This window comes from Myripristis murdjan, chromosome 13 (assembly GCF_902150065.1).
Source record: "Myripristis murdjan chromosome 13, fMyrMur1.1, whole genome shotgun sequence".
NCBI lineage: Eukaryota > Metazoa > Chordata > Actinopteri > Holocentriformes > Holocentridae > Myripristis > Myripristis murdjan.
The window spans coordinates 34,679,142-34,699,042 of NC_043992.1; the positions used below are offsets into that span (position 1 = coordinate 34,679,142).

The following is a 19,901-nucleotide window of genomic DNA, read 5'->3' on the forward strand; positions in this document are numbered from 1 at the left end:
GAAGAAAATAAGTTAAAAGGAAAATGAAAGGCTAATGAAACTACTGCAAAGTAAAATGACAGAGAGATGAGAGCTGCAAAGATAAAAAATTATGATGAAAAATGCTTGAAAAGAGTGGAATGATGAATGTGGAAAACAAACAATGAGGTGACCGCAGGCGAGGGAAAACACCCACGCACATGCAATGTGCGCGGAGAACTGAGAGCAGACAGGTACCCGAAGCGGTCGCTGCACGGCGACTGCGATTTGGTGACATCAGAGGAGGTGACATCAGCAATGGTGTCCATGGGCTGGAAAGAAGTGTGATGTAGATGGGAGGAATGAAGGGCTACGGCGCTGCCCACAGAGCTGGGCAAACAGGATGAGGAAGAAGACAAGGAGGAGAAAGACTGAGGATTTGGGCTGGATGTGCAGACGATAGAGGGGTGCGAGACAGCGGAGGAAAGAGAGGGCAGAGGGAGAGCCTCAAACTGCCCAACGGACTGGCTGCGCGCCTGCCTCAGGGTGGCCCTAGACCTGGATGGATACGGGGTGCACTCTCCCTGCTGCCCCACAGATAGGCAACTCTCTACCAACCTCTGGGAGCCCATGGCCAGCTGGGGGTCAATGTGGCGTTGGCGCAGGGACATCATACTGGGAGCTGTGGGCACAAAACAAGATTATCAACAACCGCTCAGATCTCATATGTAACCTGGTGGACATTAATAGAAAGGGGAAACAGACTTGGGAGATCAGTGGAAAGATATGCAGGTGTTGGGATCATTTTTTGCCGGTGTCATTTTTCTAACACAAATTGATTTCAATCTCCTGAAAAACAACCTAAAGACTAAAGGCCAATCCCAACATATAGTTTTGCTTTTGTCCTGCACATCATAATTAGCATTGAGTTAAAATCCCAACAGGTCTGTCTTATCTCTCCTACTGCATTATAGGGAAAAAAGTTCTACATTAAACAAAGGGAAAGAATAGTGATGGCACTACCAAGTCAAATAAATAAGCAAATATACTGTAAAAGAGAACACAGACCAAACACGTGTTTCTATAGAAAGCTTTAAAAAATCTATAAAAGAACAAAAATATCCAATTTATACAAGGCAGTGCCCATAAACAAAGAAAATTAGGTGACAAATTACTAAGGGAAGACAGCAGGAGTGCGCTGGGTGGTGGCTAGTTTAAGAACAGGGAATTAATCTGGCAAGCAAGCAGCTGAAGACAAGGTCAGGGGGATTTTGGATGAACGCAGCATGGAGCTGATTTTCCCTTTCAGCTGTGTCCATCTACAGGGCATCGCTCAATTAAAAACATTGTTTGGTGCGCTGCGTGGCTTTGACTCAAAGAGAGAGACAGGGATGGAACTGGGGCATGAATAAATGGCCAACCAGAGTATTTCCACAGGGGTTGGCAGTCTGAACCGACGGACCACAGGTCACTGGCTCGCCGTTCCAACAGCCAGGAGGCGTCTGCAGGCCAATGACACAGCAGTGGGAGCCAAAGGCCAGAAAGGTGGTGGAAGGGGAGAGGGAAGTGAGATATGGAGTGTAAATAATGTTGATCAAAAAGACTTACTATCGCAGTCCAAAGGGATTCAGCAGTACAATTTCCTCTGCGCCTAGTCAAACCTGTCTGTGTAACATTCTGCTACAGTAATAACCCAAATATTGTCCAGCAAGGCTGCAACACATTATGGCAAGACTGTCATTGGATTTCTTGATAACCTTTGGCTGTTTAAGATATTTTCCTAAGAATTCTTTGATAAAAATAACAAATTCAGTCTTTGTATTTTTTAAATGTGTGGGCCAGCTTTTGTGTATTGAATTATTGTGTTATATTTAAATTCAAATATTGATTCAAATCAAAATGTTCTCATTTCCTAATGAGGAAGTATCTTGGTATTACTTACATAAACCATGTTTAGTTCAGTTGCAGCTATGTGACCAACAGCAGATTCAACAAGTCGTATAGCACATATCAGGACACAACCACTACAAATACATCAGCACAAAACTTGGTCTCATTAAGAAGTATGTATTTCTTCAAAGTTCCACTTCCAGAGCAAAGTCACATGATTCTTCAATCTCCATGGTTCACTGAGAGTCAGGCAAACACTTTTATCCAAAATGGAAGCACATTAAAGAATAGACACTCAAATGGAGATGTGTGTAAAAGAACCACAACAATATTTTGGTGAATTTACAAAGTTATATATTACACATTTGTAAAACAACACTCGTTCAATCACAGACAAATGAGCCTCACTCCTTCCATCAACAAGGAGACCAACAATGACAGATTCAGGTAAATGTAGCAAAACAGGTCCGAATTCTCATGAGGCCTGATTTTTGGATTTCCCCAGCAGGCCCTTGGTGTGTTTAGGGGTTCGTTTACTAAGCCCCACAGAATGGCCGACAGATTCAGATGAACTCTTACATTGCAGAGTTCCAGGCGGCAAGATATCCTCGTCCATGTCGTCAATGTCTTCAGACATCATGAAGTGTTGAGGCGTAGCTCTGCCACCCATGAAGCTGGGATCAAGGTTCAGGGCGGAGGCCAGCGAAGGCAGACCTGGGTTGTTGACGATGGTGAAACCTGTCAGGATCTCTATCTGCTGCCAGCGATGCAGCCGCTCCCGCAGAGCAGCAGTCACCTCACCCAGGGCTTGTCTGCAAGAGATGAGGAGAGAGGGAGAAGTACCAAGAATAAGTGAATAGAAAACATGAAGGCTTTTTATTTATTTACAACACAATTTACATTTTTTGTTAAAACTTTGATAAAATCTGTAGGCTGTTCCGTCTAAACTATAGTTATTTACAAATTTATATCAAAGCCATCCAGAAAAATTATGTTGGAATTAAAGTTATACATCTAAGCCCCAAATCTTTCTTCCCAAAATCAAGTGGATGTTCAGAAACAGCAGAATGAGGGACAAATTGTGGCCCATATTAAAAAGCTGCAGGGAGGCAGTTTTAACAAAGGCAAAAGTCTACTGTGTTAACTTTAAATGCTATTCTAATCTGTGACATTTGTGCCAATATGGCCTGGCATGGCATCTTCTGATGGATGGGTGAGAGGAGTGACATTGGGCAGATACTTAAAGTATTCCTTAATAAGCATATGTGTGAGACTGGGATTTTCTTTCCCAAAGGTGTGTCTAATTTGGGACTGTTAAAATGCCAAAGAAGTAAAACTAAGTTACCACATAAGAAAATATTAATTTCCAGCATTATGAGCTAAAACAGCGTGTGAGAGGTAGCAAGAGATTAGAGCGAGCTGAAAATGCACTTTTGGGAGACATTATACAATGACAGTTAATCTTTTACTGCAAATCTATATAGGTAATTACTGGATTTTATATTAAAAGTAATGCTCCTTAAACATAATGTCTTTTCTAATGATTACCAGGCCATAGCTACAATCTAAGACGTACTTTGCTGCCAGGATTTTGTGGTCCACATCATCCAGGGAGGAGCTGTGAGCAACGTGGAAAGTCCCAAAGAGTGTATTCCTCTTTTTCTTTATCTTCTCAGCCTGCAAAAACATAGGACTGTATGTTTACTTCCATTTTATTGCCATTATCATCGACATACTGCGTTAAAAGGCACATCCTACCAGAATTAAGAATCAATAGCTTGTTACCATGGTCTACAAGAGTCCAATCAATATTCATAAACATTTATATCACAAGGTAAGGACCTGACCTGCTTGACCTGAGTGTGATACATTTTACAGTATTGCTAACAGTCAGGAAAAATGTGTCTAGATCTCTCACTGTCACCTTAATCACCACTCCCAGTTCAGTTACTATAGTGCAAGGCCAAATTTTGCCTTCATTTAGGGATGCACCGATTGTGAAATTCTGGGTCAATACCGATATGACATTTAAAATAACAATTTGACCGATAGCCAATATAACTGGCACAAATTCATACAAAGTTATGAAACACTCTGTCACGTGACAAAGATTCTTTTTGTGAAAACTGTTTCAAAAGCCTTTTAGTCAACTAAACAACTACCTATTCCGAAAAATGTGTCCTTCAAACAAATATTAGCCTATTCAATTGTAGTTTCATGCCAAACACAAATTTTTGCAAGACTTCATTTGAACACATGATGATATCAAAAATGATCTTGGCCAGATACTCATATTTACTGAACAGAGGCTCAGTGCGCCATGATGTAAATCAGTGCAAACTCTAATGATAACAAGGAGCTGACAGCAGTGTGAGTAAGGATGCAGCTCAGTGAGACCCGGGAAATTGTGACCTTGTACCAACTCGGACCCTGATACAAATCCTCATCCGTGTTCAGTCCTGACTTGTAGGCCAACATAAATATAGCTGCAAGCTGCAATTCCGGGGTTCAAGCCAACAAAGACCATTCAAAGTTAAAAGCTTCAATAGTTGAATTAAAAATAACTTAGGGGTACTTTCCAGGTACTTATGTGACACATCCTGCCAGTTTTGTAATAACTGGAAAAAACGACTTCTAATATATAGTCTGATTTCTATTATGGCATGTCTATTCTTTGAAATTACAGTGCCCCCTAGTGGTCCATTGGCATGAAACTTTCAGGGTATGTTTCAGGTACTTTTATAGACATATCCTGCAGGTTTTGTGATGACTGGCCCAGTGGTTGTAGACTTTTGTCCATTTATGTGATAAGCCACGCCCCTTTTGGAGTTCATTGGTTAATATCTTGAAAATGAAATCAGCCTTATGCAGCTTTTGATAAGCTTGGTCCAATGAAGATCTACAGGGAATTTTGAAGGAACTGGACCTATAGCCTAGGAGGAGCTGTCAAAAATGTGTTTTTCAAAAAATTCAAAATGTCGGACACAATATGGAAGACTTTATGGGTTCCTGAGGAAAATTTGTAGAGTGAGGATTCATGCATGTCTGTATCAAATTTCATGTAAATTGAACTTATGGCACAGGAGTTATGAATTTTTAAAGTTCAAGTGAAATTTAATTATTAGCGCCCCCATTTGTGAAATTTCCTGGGTAGCGTTTGAACACAACCTCCAACCTGTGTGCAAAATTTCATATCTCCCCATTAGTTCAGGAGGCATCCTGTGGAAGTTTGTCCATCCCAAATATGTTTTTTTTAATGGATGGGACACTATTAGTCTGGAGCCCTGGAGAAAAATTGACAGATAAATATCTATTACTGACACTGGCAAATGTCAGGTTTTTGGAAGTCAACAAGGCTAATGTCGGCTGATTCCACGGATAAACCTGTCCTCGTGACATACAGTAGTTTCAACTTCTGTGGTTTCTGACTTCTTACAATAGTTGTTCTGATACATGATTTATAGATTTACAGATTAACTGGACTGTTCCTCATCAAAGGCACAACGGTCACTCTTACACGGAGCGGTATCCTCCTTTAAGCTAAAAGGCTCACCCCTTCTTTGGCCACCAGTAGCTGTCGTTCAGCATTCTGTTTCTTGATGTTGTAGTACTGCACCTCCACCTCATGGGTGAGCTGCAGCCACTTCTGGAGAGACTCAGGGGGTGACCAGCTACTTCGGGACTCCAACTCCTTCTCTGCCTTCTTCAAAGCCATGCGCACCTAAAACAAATGTCAAAGGGTGGGTGACAAATTAATTGTGCACAGCATATTGGTAATGATGTGTTATTCTCTAAAAAATGTAAAGAGGACTGTAAGAGTTGTGTGAAACTCAAATAGGTGAAAAGATTTTAATTTTTCACAAATGTACTTTCTTACGTCCTTTGAGATTCCTTAAATATTAGTCAATAACAGACATCATATTAAGTTAATGATTTTCTCAAGTGCTATAAGACCTCACAAAGTTTGATAGCACAGCATTTTGTAGCAGGGAACAACTATACTGGACAAATGTATCATTTTAAAAAAAATCTGCTCTGTGTAGCGTAAGAACACGGGCAAGTAAAGAAAGGTTAGACAAAATATTTACTCAATATTGTCTTTACTTTCAAGTCTTCATGATTAATTTTAATACCCTGTCATTCAAATGAAACAAACTGAAAAAATTAAAAAATGTAACCCCCCCATACTCCTAAGTTTAAAAGGTAACTTTGATCAGGGACTGTATGGATCGTGGGAAAGGTTGTTTTGGTTCAGAAGGTGCTCAACACCTGGTGAGAGAGCTGTTCAGAGAAGAAACCAAGTAAAGGCCAACAGCCTTCACGGCCTCCACAAGGAATTTAGCAGGAGTAATATCTAGGGCATAGGAAGACAGTCTCAAGTGACACAGTATCCATATGATCCTATACTGACTTCAGAATAGCAGCCACGTCCAGATTGGAACTTGGTATATTAGCCAGACAAATTGGGGAGTAACCTTGGCATGGACACCTAATGCAGAAATACTATTAAAAACTTTAAAACTATTGGCAGTAAACACAAGAAGCAAATTAAAAGTCGGTCAATAAAGAGTACTAAATAACAAGTTAGGGACATGCTAATACCCAGTTATGATTTTTGTTTTCATCTAATTTTGACTGACGGAGCTTAATAATCCTTCATTTGAGATGCTAAATACTGTATGACAACATCACATCTTGACTCCTGATTCTCTTTTCAGGCTGTGATAGAGCAGTAGTTTTCAAACCCAGTATCGTGGGGGCGATTTGTCGGAGAAAAGTTTCCTATTGTGTAGCACTCTGACTTCCCGCTTGTTAGTTACACTGCTCCACTACAGTACGTTGTTGTTACAACTGGTTTTATAAGCGCTTCATGAATTTGATTCAATGCACCTAGATGCAAAACGGAGGACTATTATGAAGCAGCTTCAAGACCGAAAAGTCACAGATTCAAATAACAATGGGATTCATGGTGTGTTTTCCCCCATACAGTCCCACTATTGTTATTCAGCAAAGTACTGAGCAGATGTCTGAACTATGCCTACACAGAACATCAGTGTGACTGCTAGAGGACTGAGATAGGTGCTAGACAGTGCTACAAATCCCTTGGTTACCAAATCCTCTGCGACTTCCATTTTGGACAAACAAATCACTGGCATGCCCTTGCCGTGGACCCTAGAGTGAGAGACTGAATGTGTCTTGCAAGAGTGAATCTGAGAGCATCGAATGTTACAAATTCATGGCTGTATTTCTGTAGCAAAACCAAACAGTGACAAAGGTGTCTGCAAAAGATCACTGTGATAGTCCTTGGATGCTAAGAAAGTACTCAGTCTGTGCCTGCTGCTTATTTGTGTGGGCAGTGCTCTGCTGTTCCTGCCAATTTCCTAATGGACAAAGAGCTTAGTGGGTGTATTTATACTATAGCCAATCTGAATCTGACAAACCTAAACATATTGTACAACGGCCTCCCTGCAAACTGATACACACCATCCACTCAGTTTAAGTGTTTATATTCATCTCTTGATCTATACTATATAAATGCTTCTTTGCAGTTAAAGGGATTGTAAACCCAGTTAAAATTTGGGATTTTCTTATTTACTATCAATCTTCTATCTTCCTTATCCACAAAGACTTTCTGAGTTCCTGCAAGTCAATAACTGTAACAAATGGAGCTTTAGGGACTGCATTTTGTACAGTAACACATTCTAGCCGCATACTTAAGTGCTCTGTTAGAAACAGTTACTGTTACTAATATTGGTTGTACCTTGTGAAACCTAGTTTCATGATTTCAACACCTAATGGTCACAATTAAAAAAAGAAGACTTAATATTTTAATCAAACATTACCCATTTTAGTTTAGCATCCCTTTATAATATCTTTTCAAGTGCAATCCATCTTATTCAATTCAACTGCTTACCTATGGAAAACCAAAATGTCTATGGCTGACTAATGCTTGCCATTTGGAGATACTATACCTGTTCTAGCTCCTCCTCTGCATATTTTTGCCGGCTCAGCTCATTCTCTGTGCCTTCACGCAGCTCCTTCAGCCGCTGGGCCTCCTGTTTGGCTGAGTTGATCTCATCCCTCAGCTTCTGTTCCAGGTTCACCTTCTCCACCTCCACAGTGCGGTGCTCCTCCTGGGCGATCTGCAGCCTGAGGACATGGACAGTTAAAGAGGAATTGATTACAATATCTGTTTGTCCCAAAACAACATTAAAGACAAAAAGTATAAATGGCTGCTTGACCATGCCAAGACTATGAAATGTAACCTATGTGTGCCAATGCAAATCAATCCTCCTGGCTGCAAAAATACTACTGGTGAAGGGGAAAAAAACTGAAACTCGAGACAACCATTTCTTCGTGCTATCACATTAGCCTCATGATTTTCCACAGCCAGTGTTAAGTTGCGCTAATTGTATTATTTTGAAAAGAGCTTGGATGAAACCTTCAGTGAAGTGATGCTGTCTTTTCTTAGGGCCAGACAATACATGTAAGGAGGTGAATGCCATGTATGCCGGTGGAATGTACAGTAGCACTTGCATCAGTCATGCGTCACCGGAAACCATGGCTAATGTGTAGAAAGCAAGTGACAGCGGTCAGCTGCCGGTAAGCTTACAATAAACTGGCATCGGAGAGGGCAAAACTTAGAATGAGGGCACAGTGACACAGCTGTCAGCGTGCACTTTTAGAACAGTCCAGCACGGGATACGATGCTCCTGTAGTAACCTGAACATACATGTGGTGGCTTGTGTCTGGCCTATTCTTAGACTAGCCCACAGAAATAAAGGTCTTCTTTGTCATGCATGACATAATCATTTGTGCTCAGTTACACTACATTTTAAGCTTGTCTGTTTCAAAACAATTAATAACAGATACATTTTGAAAACTAACATGTTTTGTACAAATATGATATGCACGGTGGAGCTGAAAAAACAGTCGCTGTAACCGTTTTTTTTTTTTTTTGGCTGTCACACCATTGCTTACTGTGGGATTCAGGGTTTCCATCAAATATGTCCCAGAACAGCTAACCTATCATGACAACAGAATTCCCAAGTTACAGTATTCAAATATTACTCATTTCCATTTTACTGTAAATGCACACTACGAGACCTCTGGAACTGAGTGACAAAATAGCCACGTAAAATAAATGATTAAAATCTATGAGTGTAGAAAAAGCCAGAAAAATACTGTGTTTATAGCCTTGAAAAATACACGTGTAAAATACACTATGATTTTGTTGTTTTAAATAACAAAGGGCAGGAAACAGGAGAAATGCCAAAACAATACTGTTTTTCAATCACTAGGGAGCAGCACTCTCTTCCTTGTCAGGCTGACAATAACAGTAGAGCAGGCAGAGAAACACATGGACCCAATGAAAGGTGATCCAAATGGTTGGTTATGGAAAATGTGGGTGGTGGACAGTCCTGCTAATGCTTTCGACCCTGACCTCTGTCATTCTCTAGCTAAGACTTGAAAGCACTGGCAGAGCTACAATACGCAGCCCAAATACTGTTAGAGTTGCTCTGCATTGCAGGGTTCACGCGACTCAAACAGAATGTGTCTGCAGATCCTGTTGCAGTGGGTAACTCTCTGTAACCAACAAGCTTTTAATACACTAATAAGCAATATGGCAATGAAGTAACATGCATGAACAACATTAACTTTATGTGGGGAAACAACTTAGTGCCTATCAAACATCCAGTGTTAATGTGTAGAGGTTTCCAGTCCCTGAGCAGGATGTCTGCACGCCACACCCCAGTCCAAATGTGGGTGAATTAGCACTAGAGCTGACACGTCAAGCAGCCATGCTCAACACCATCTCCCACCAGTGTGACCATGACAGGGCCAGGCCACGCTGTAAAAAAGGCACCCAGGAAATCCACCTCCAGTCAAAGCCTCCTCCCACTGTCTCCTAACAGGGAAGCCATGGCTGGGGCAGGCTACTTGATACCGCCACAGGATCTGCTTGAAGGTCTGGAACGAGAGCAGCTGGCAGGAGGGATCAGGAAGAAAGGCATGACTGCAGACACAGAGGACAAACTCCCGCCTCGCTCCCTCAGCTCCCAAAACACATAACTGCAGGAGAAACCAGCCTCTTCTACTCTTAGTCACAACAGTCTAATACATAATGGATATTTTTCAGTACCACTACAGTTCCATTTGCATGTCTTGCCTAGATAGCCACACATAACCAAGAATGATTTAGAGCAGTGAAATGTTTAACAGTAACTGTGAGATACCAGACAATCAGGCATCCTTTTAAAAAATAAACAGTGGAAACACCGTCAGTGACAGGCTAGCTCAATTTCAGCTTTTCATGAATTCCAAACAATATGTCACACCACATGTCATTTATGGATACTCAAACTACTGCAATTCCCAGGTCAAGTCAACTGGCATTTCAATTTGTTTTACTTTATGCATCAGATTATTCTATTTTATGAGAGACAGGATATAAATGCTGAAACACAGAATGCCACCTGCGGCTTGGCAGCAAGCAGAGGACAATTGCTTTTCCATTTCTGCCTTTGAAATCTTATCCACCAGATATGAGATTTAAATCCAGTTGCACACCAGCACAACAAAATGGCAGAGATATTTTACTATGAAAGTGAATGAACAAGCAGAGGATTGGTACTCACTATATCCACTGTCATGATATGGGATATAATGCTGCAGCGTCTATATTAGTTAACGTACATCAAGAGCAATGACAATAATCTGTTCCAAGACTACAATCTATTGAAAACTTTGCTATTAAAAAAATGGAAGGAACTGCATTGTATAAGCTACGGTTGATTAAGGTGCTCCTTTACAACTTCTGGAATCAGGCACTGTTTGAAAAGGCTGCCTTGCATTCAAGATACAGACTGAAGGACATGTAGTCTTCTCTATGCCAGAGAATTAAGCATGAGCCTTAGCTTAGCAGGACAAAAACGTCTGATGTCACTTCAAAGTTGACATTGGCAGGAGCTTGTTCACAACTGATGACAGCATAAAACCACAGAGCTACCAAACGGACTCACCCAGAACAAAGTTTGACCACTCCACCCCTGCTTGACCCACTGGAGCAGAGAATAGACTCTTGTCGATATTCAGCAAACAGAGCACACAGACATGCTTTCCAGTCTACTCTTACACTGATCCCAGAAAAGGCTTTACATACACCACAACGCTACATATGTACAACAAAGCAAGACAACATGGGTGCACAAACACACGAGCTGTGTGGGAGATACTGTAATGCTGCAGGGAGAGGTGCAACTGTATGGAAAAAGAGCTGGGGGCAAAGGCTGAGAAGAACACAGGTGGAAAGAATTTGGTTCAATCAATGAGGCTTCTGTATTATGGCCTATCCACTGTACATCCAAAAGCTTGTCGTCTCAATTTTCAAAAACATGTTTCCAAAACAGACTGCTGAGAATATACTGTGTCTGAACCAGAGAGCAACTGTTAAGAGTAATTAGGGCAGTTAAAGACACTGAAAGGTTTGATTCTCACAAGTATCCCTGTCCAATGTCTCCACACATCAGGGCTGGAATGTTATGCAACCAAAATTGCAATGGCTGTCACTGCCCCTTACTCTGCCCATGACACCTAACAGATGATTAAAAGCTCTAGGGCCAAAAAGCCCTCTATCTTGCCATTCTTGCTGTTAAATTGAACACAATCAGAAAGTGTTGGAATTTGAGAATTCAAACTAATGAAACATGGTCTCCAACATCAAAGTCACCAATACAACCCAGTCAAAGCTTTGCATCAAGTATGTACATTATTTACCAGGTTCTGTTGTCAGAACCTGGTGCCAGTGCAACCTGGGGTCCCTCAGTTTGCCCCTGGCTCATGCCAAAGAAACATTCACTTAATGTTATACAGGACTTACAGGGGTTAGATCCACATGTAATAGCTATTCCTATTCACACTTTGACTATATGATGCCCACAGTGAAGATACTGGATGTTCCTCTGTTTGTGCACAGGTTAATTCAAAATCTTGGCTTTTATATTTCACAAAACTGTGTGATGAAAAAAAAAAAAAAAAAAAAAAAAACATGCCATAGACTTTTCACCTTCTCATATCTTTATCTTGAGACACTGCTACCCAATACTGAGTGCTTTTAATTCAGTTTTGTTTAAGATGGTGACACACAAAGACTGAATTGGAATTTACCCTTGAAACATTAACTGGACAAAAGCATAAAATATGCTTTGAAAATATTAACTGGCTTGGCATATTCCACATTCTGCCTGCAAGAAGACACATGCAAATTTATTTATTTATTTAGTTTAACATCAAAAGATTTGTCTTAGAGTTAGTTAAGACTTGCTTTCTATTCCAATTACCAACAAGCCACTCTCTAGCTGCACTGAAGCTTAGTGTTGACATTTGTTATGTCCTTGTCTGCATAACATAGTACCAGTGGAACAGTCATGGAATATTTTGTTTCTGTATTCCTGTACACATGGTCCCCTGCACTCTGTGGACTGAGGCACATATAGAGTCAAAGGAACCTCACATATTTGGAGAGCATACGACACAATGGAATCTGCCCTTAACTGTGCATGTCAAGGTTAAAAATAAACATCTACTACCTTAATTTTTGTCCGGAAAAAGGAACAGTAACTTTCATCTTTCTGTGCAATGTCAAGACAAAGATATTCCCAGTAAAGATCAAAAGGTTGGCACACCTTAACAATCTAGGCTCTATATATGTTTAAATGCAAGATGGGATTTACTTTACATTTGTCACTTTTTTAAAAATAACATTGAAATGGAAATTTCAATGGTGTCTTCTACATGTTACAACACACTGACACACTTTGATTGGTTAGTTCTTTGATTAATATGAGTGAGATGTCTCACTATGGGAAGCAAACCTCGCTGTGACCCTCAGAAGCATTTATGTCATGCCACCAATCCTGACTGGCAGGTGAACGCATCTGTCCGCATCAGGTGAAATAGTGCTACTTACTATAAATGATGCATGCAGAAAATATTACGCCATTCAAGATAAGCAACCTCTCCTCACCCACCCAAGCAGGACGGGTTGTCTGGTAGACATCTCATTTATATTAATCAAAGAATCACAGTTATGGATCATAACCTTAAGTTATTTTTCATAATATTTGTTTCAGTGTCTCAGTATGGGATGTGGTAGTTCCCGTGCTACCAAGTTTATCTAGTGTCCACCAACCTAGAGGGGAGAGTGCCATGCATGGGGCTAAGACATCTAACATCTAAAAGCAGACGAATGTGAGAGGAGAGTACCAGCTCGCTGCAGCACAAATGTCCTCAACAGACAGACACTCCCCTGAATAAGGTCCAGGAGGCTAAGACATGAGTCGAGTGCGCCCGCAGACCGGTGGGAGGCCTGATTAATGTAAGCCAAAGCAATAGCCTCCACCACCCTATGGGAGAGGCGCTGCTTTGTGATAGGTTTCCCTTTATGCGGATTAGCCCAGGAAACAAACAGCTGTTCACTCAGCCTGAAGCCTCCTAGTCTTATCCATGTAAATGCCCACAACACGAGCTGGACATGGCGTGTGTGACCTACGAACTATTTGTGACAGTTACAGTGGCTGGGATTATTATAATGTTGTTACTGTTCTCATTACTATTTATTATTTTAGAGATAATCCACAATCAGTTCCATTTTAAGATTATGTGCAAAACAATTCACAGTAGATTGCTTTAAAAGCTAACTGAATATGCCTTGGGCTTGGCTGCCCTTCTGTTCTATGTTTTGGTCCAGGCTAACCACTTCTGAGCAGTCCTTCCTCGTGCTATGTCCCGCCACAACATCTTGTTTTAACTGGAAACACTTCGAATTATGGAAGAAAGAGACCATTAAAATGCTTTTTCCTTGTGACTTTAAACAATTTCCTGGCACTACCTCTGCACCTTCATAACACTTTCACCTTCAGATGTATCAAGTATGGTTCAGTGTAATCAGAGGAGACGGTGCGGATAAAAGTGCGTTCCAAGCATTCCATAATAGTCCAGTAATTTTAGGCCAAAATTGGGGTCAACCTAGGACAAATTGCAAGAGAAGCAAACTCAACTGATTTTGGATCCTCAGTTTGTCCTGAGTGAGGGAAAAAAAGTCCCAAGAAATCCCATTGGTGGAAAGTTTTGAAAATCACCTATTTATGACCACATATTACCAAAAAACACTGTTTTTAACACACAGGGGAAAGGGGTTCAACATTTTACTTTCAGATATCACTATAAAAATTCACAAGATGATTACACACACAAAGACAAGAAAAAAGTCAATTACAAGTTCTTTGAATTATTCTGTTTTCACATGCATATCACACATTATCTGATTTGATATGTGCTAATAAGGAATATAAGGAATAAATGCCAGAAGAGACATTTAAACAGTAAATTAAAAGGTTACTATATATATAGTAACCTTGAATTAAAAGGTTACTATATAACAGTGAATTAAAAGGTTACTATATATATAGTAACCTTTTAATCCACTGTTTAAATATCTGTTCTGGCATTTATTCCTCATATTCTTTATTAGCGCATATCAAATCAGATAATGTGTGATATGCATGTGAAAACAGAATAATTCAAAGAACTTGTAATTGACTTTTTTCTTGTCTTTGTGTGTGTAATCATCTTGTGAATTTTTATAGTGATATCTGAAAGTCAAATTTTGACCCCCTTTCCCCTGTGTGTTAAAAACAGTGTTTTTTGCTAATATGTGGTCATAAATAGGTGATTTTCAAAACTTTCCACCAATGGGATTTCTTGGGACTTTTTCTCCCTCACTCAGGACAAACTGAGGATCCAAAATCAGTTGAGTTTGTTTCTCTTGCAATTTGTCCTAGGTTTTTTCATAAAATGACTGGACTATAAGGGATAAAGTGGACCAAGGTAGCTATAATTTTTGTGTTTTAAGTTATACTGTTATTAGGGTTAAGTATCAAGAAATAGTGCCAATTGTGTGCTATTTTGTCATTAGTTGGATCCAAAATACCAATAAGTTCTTGGATGAATGTTATCCCTGCTGGTTCTTAACTGTACAATTCATTTTAATCCATACACACAATTCCCTAATGCATTTCCTAATATAGCCCAGCATAATCATATTTCTACCCATAATGTAGTAGTGCTGCAGCTATGGTTGTGTTCACATTCTGTGGATTTCAGTCATGATGTGGAAGAAGAAAAAAACACAGAGCATTGCAGAGAGGTTAAAATGTTTGAAAATCAAAATATGTGAGTGGAGTATGGTGAATCTAGGCAAAAGCACTTTTTAAATTGCCCTTAATTTCTTACTGAACCAACACCAGTGTCTTAATCAATCTGAGTCAAGATCTGAATCAGGCCAGTTGTGAATTTACAAGTGGAAAAGACTGTGAAATCTACTTCTAGTTATGTTTTTATTTTTACTTATCATATCACCTAAATAACTCTGCTTTGGAGGCAGTACTGATTTTCTCATCTGACTCTGGGTAAGACACACAAGTTAATTTCTCCAAAATGTTAACAGTCCGACCAATAAATCACAGCCAAGTTCTCACAGCCTTTTATGATTCAGCTACATTCTTTCACTTCCCATTTCTGATGAATGGGCCTCCATATATGCAATCACTGCAGCGTTTACATGACTATATGCCAGAGTAGGACTCACCAACATTAATGACACAACCGCAATTTGCTTGAACTACTGAGATTACCAGCCTAGAAGGTTATATACCATTGTGCGACAGTGGACTCAATGGATGAAAAGGTTCTTAAGAGAAAACTTTAATAAACCAGAAGTTGCTCTGAGCGGAAATGCAAAACACCAAATGTGTGTGCATGATGCAATTCTATAAAAAAAAAGAAGCAGCTGCAGAACATAGTTTGTCCTGTGGTTTTGGGAAAAACCCTCACTTCTGTTGTAGGTCATGAAGACTCTGCTCAGCTCTCTGCAGGCCCTCCAGGTCTTTCATCATCTTCTTCATGTGGTCTTTGGAGTACCGGTTCTGGATGTAGGCAAACCAGCAGCCACCCATGCCGATGACTATTGACACTACCAGCATGAAATCCTTCAAGTGGTTATGTCTATTCACTGGGGAGACAAACAGAAACAAGAGAAAGAAATATATTTTAGTATGGTAATATCAAAATATTAAGGTCAGACTGGCTAACCATGAGCAAGCATGTTGTGCATTCAGTGTGCGGTAACACAGTCAGCTGCAGGAGAAGAAGAGAAAGAAAAAAAGATAGCAGTTTGACCACAGCGTTGTCATACTGCAACTGTTGAAGAGACATAAATAGATGAGAATTGGTAGCACAACCTCAGAGTGGGTTAAGTGGGCCCAAGTTCAAGATAAAGCCAGCTTAACACAACCTTTTTCAGTCTGGTCCGGATGCTCATAAACATGCACAGAAAACCAATGTATGGGAACGGTGACATTTTGTTTCATGATGAATCAAACCTCAGCTCTTGTCCCTCTTGTCCACTGAACGATCAGCAGTGAGGTGTGAGTGTCCTGTCATGCCGTCATCCTAAGGCATTCATAGCTGTTCAATTCCTAACAGCAACAGCCAGCCAGGCATCTCATTTATAATTAGCCACAAAACCTCAGATAGGATTCAGACCATCTTTCAAGCAGGCAGAGGTTTAACAAAGGCAATGTAAAAAGGAAAACTCAACACAGAATTAATGTAGGAGCTAAATCCCATCCATTTGTTATTTGTCAAGTCAGAAAATCATACTGTTATGTGGCAATTTTCAGAGAGCATGAATGAAACAGTCTTGCAAACCAGATGATCTCACAAGCTGATCTGGCACACAACACCTGTGGCTTAGTGTTGCTTGCAACACTTCCACCCTGGAGCATTGCCTTCTTGCATTATGCTAAAAACTTGCTTGACAGTAATAAATATGCCAATTGTGGTTATTTAAAAAAAAACAGTAAGTCAAATAAAAATGTTTGTCTTCACATAAAATTAAGTTTGCACAGCCACTTAAGCTGCTGGCCAGAAGATTTATTTTTTTTTTTTAGCTTGTGCAAATGTTTTGCTAACTTCCCAGTCAAATGTAGTCAACCGAACTTGTTACATTATACATCTTCTGGAATAGATCCTATACGTACCCTATATCCCTTTTGTTTGTTGTTTTACTTCTTGACTGCAGCATCTATTACTTGTGATGCTTATATCACTAACAGAAGTACCTGCAGACGAGCCTAAGCCAGTAACTGGACCCAAAGAGCAGTCCTCTATTCTTATTCCACACTTCCTATGTGACAGTGTGGCCAGACATGTTCTGCAATGTGATCAACTCACATCGTTCACATTGTGCGAGGAAGCGATTTCACACCCTCACTGGAAAACAAAATCAAACTGGAAATACCCTTTTGTGGTTGTATGCCTCTGTCAACCAGTCAAGTTGCAGTTTACATCAATGTCTGTCCACCGTGTTAATATCAAGACCCCAAACCGTACTGAACTGTGTATTGCAACTGTGTACTGGCCACCCAGCTCCTCAATGACTACACATTGAACAACTTAATACAGTTCATCAGTGCACCTGGTAATTCCTTGTGTTCATGAGAATGGGATGGATGGACCCAAACCCAAAAATATAATGTCTGGCCACGACTGGTATACAATCTTCAGCACATTTCAATATCAAACATAAATCCAATTTATTATTTTGCTTGATTTTTCTTTCAAAAGTCCAAAGGGTGTGTGTGGGATCAAGATTTAAACCAAACACTACACGCTTTATGGAGTGAGAAAAGGAACTAAAATGAGGAGGAAAGAAATGCCAGTCTTGCATGGGACTTGCATTTTTTAGATAAGATCAAACAGGACATGCCTGACAAACTAACTCCTGTAGCACTGCTGTTATTTAAAAAAGGAACCTCAGCCACATTCACTCCATAAATCAGTGTTTCTCCCCATGACACAAAGCTCCTTTATCATGTGTCCAATGTAGGATAATAGGCACATCATTAAGCCTCAGGACTCTGTATACTCCTGTAGTCTTGCTTACACAATCCAGAACAAACACAGGCCAGTCAGACCCAAAGGAACTTGGACTGTGTGCAAGTGTGTTATGCTGTCACTGCAGCAGAGCAACAGTATGGCTATAGGCCTGTGGTCCTGTCTTTTCTCAATTCTGCAGAACCAGAAGACCACACAGCAGAGAGATGACAAGACTTAGGCTTTATTTACTAATGACATCTTTACATATCTAACGCTGATCTTTGCTTCCTTCGAGCACGACCACAACTACCTAAATATGTGGTCATGATACATATCAGGACAAAAATGTGTTCTGAGAATATGTTGGGTGTACATCTGGATTTAGCACAGCCAATTCAGAGGAATATCTTGCATCCCTGAGGTCATATGCAGTAAATTTCTGATGCTACACTACTCATGTTGCTGGTCTAATTACTGCAAGTAGAACATTATCTGTTCAAAACTAACTACATGCTAGTTAGCCTTTTTTTTTTTTTTTTTTTTTTTTTGTTATCACCTGAGTCTAATCTGTCATTACCTGCTTCACAAATTGTGCATCACTGCCTTTAAGGAATGCCACCAAAGCAGTCCAAAGTGTCATTTAATTAATTATTATACTGGGAATGACTAGACTTGACTGTGTTCTATGTCTGTGGTGAACAGTTCCATTATATAGAAAATGAGTCCTAAACAAAGCAGTAAGTAGACCCAATTTAGCAAAACTGTGTTAATCATTGCACAAGTGTCCACTTCTGAGCCAGATTAGGATCAATCCATTGTGAGACGTGTCTTAAAATGCTGTTGCTATATCCAGTCAGTGGATGTGCTATTAGCAGGGCCCCCCTGGCTTTGAGAGGCTGTCAAAGCCAGACAGCCCTCTCTAATGTCTTCCTTCGGGTGGCACTCTGACAAAACACATGCACAATGACACATGCCAGACACAGACCATTGCATACATTTTGGCTGTGCAGTTACTTTCCTTTCTAGGAGATTTCATTAATTTTACTTCTTCCTTGCTTTCACCAACCCTACTCTTCCAAATATGCATCTCTCTGCTTTTAAAGTTTGTCTAACTTGCTCCAGTTAAGATAATGGGTAGAACTTCAAGGCTAGAGAAGGCTCTGGGCAACATTAATATTTTGTATTGTTACATAACCCCTGGTCTGTGATTCTACTGTCTTCTTGGCCTAATACTGCAAAATCCCAGTATGGACATGTCTTGCTTCAACTTCTCCACACAAAGCCCTTCACATCAAAAGAAAAAAAAGAAAAGAAAAAAAAATGGACATTTTGGCAGGGATTCTGGGGACATGTTTTCCCTTGTCAGCATTGCACGGCCAAGGAGGTCGACGCCTAGGGCGAAACCAGTTCAACCTCTATTGTCTTACTGCTATGCATAGGAGCATATCTGCTGAGACACACCTCGTTTAAAGTAAGGGTGTTACAGTTCCCATGAAATCAAAAATTAAAAAAAAAAAAAAAAAAAAAAAAAAAAAAGGTGGGAAACTTGATAGTTCACATTTTATTGTGGTGGAATAGAGTGGTGATAGTGGAATAAGCAAGAGAGGAGGGGAGTGGTGTATTTATTTGTCTCAGTGCGCAGAGAGGTGTGTCTGGAATACAGAACAGCCTGGTCTCACCTCTTCTCACTTCCTCAAACTCCCTCAAACTCAGAGAGCTCGCTTTGCAGACTGAGAAACTGGCTTTCTCTTAACTATCCACTTATCTAAGTGAATAGTTAAAGGCTTGGCCGGGGCATAAACTATCTCTGGTAAAACTGCAATGCATGGTTCAGTTCTCTTGCCATTAATCAGAGAACAGCATCAAACATTAAATGAATGGGAGTCATGGGGAAACAATGATATGCCTCTTAGCTTTATTCAGCTTTAAAAGAGGTTTTTGTTTTTGACTGATGACAGTATGCCCATGCTTTCTGAACCATGACAGTTTACCCACATGACTCCCATTCAGTAATCAGTAGGTAAATTTTGCATAGACTGGTATTGAAATTATCTGAGAAACAATCATACATTTCAAATTCATGTGGGACATTCACGAGTTTCAAGACAAAAAAC

At 40.1% G+C, this 19,901-nt stretch overlaps 1 protein-coding gene across 3 annotated transcripts in view; it reads right to left on the reverse strand.

The window, feature by feature from the left end:
* The window catches only part of stim1a (stromal interaction molecule 1a), a 42,689-nt gene that overhangs the window by 3,505 nt on the left and 19,283 nt on the right, over positions 1–19,901 (reverse strand). For 2 of the 3 annotated variants that reach the window (XM_030066658.1, XM_030066657.1), the window contains 7 exons: positions 15,742–15,919; positions 7,821–7,998; positions 5,402–5,569; positions 3,425–3,525; positions 2,428–2,660; positions 1,380–1,460; positions 577–640 (listed from right to left, as the gene is read on the reverse strand). In XM_030066658.1, coding sequence (XP_029922518.1) covers positions 577–640; positions 1,380–1,460; positions 2,428–2,660; positions 3,425–3,525; positions 5,402–5,569; positions 7,821–7,998; positions 15,742–15,919 — 1,003 coding nt within the window. The remainder of the gene's footprint in view (positions 1–576; positions 641–1,379; positions 1,461–2,427; positions 2,661–3,424; positions 3,526–5,401; positions 5,570–7,820; positions 7,999–15,741; positions 15,920–19,901) is intronic. The other variant, XM_030066660.1, reaches the window with a different exon arrangement.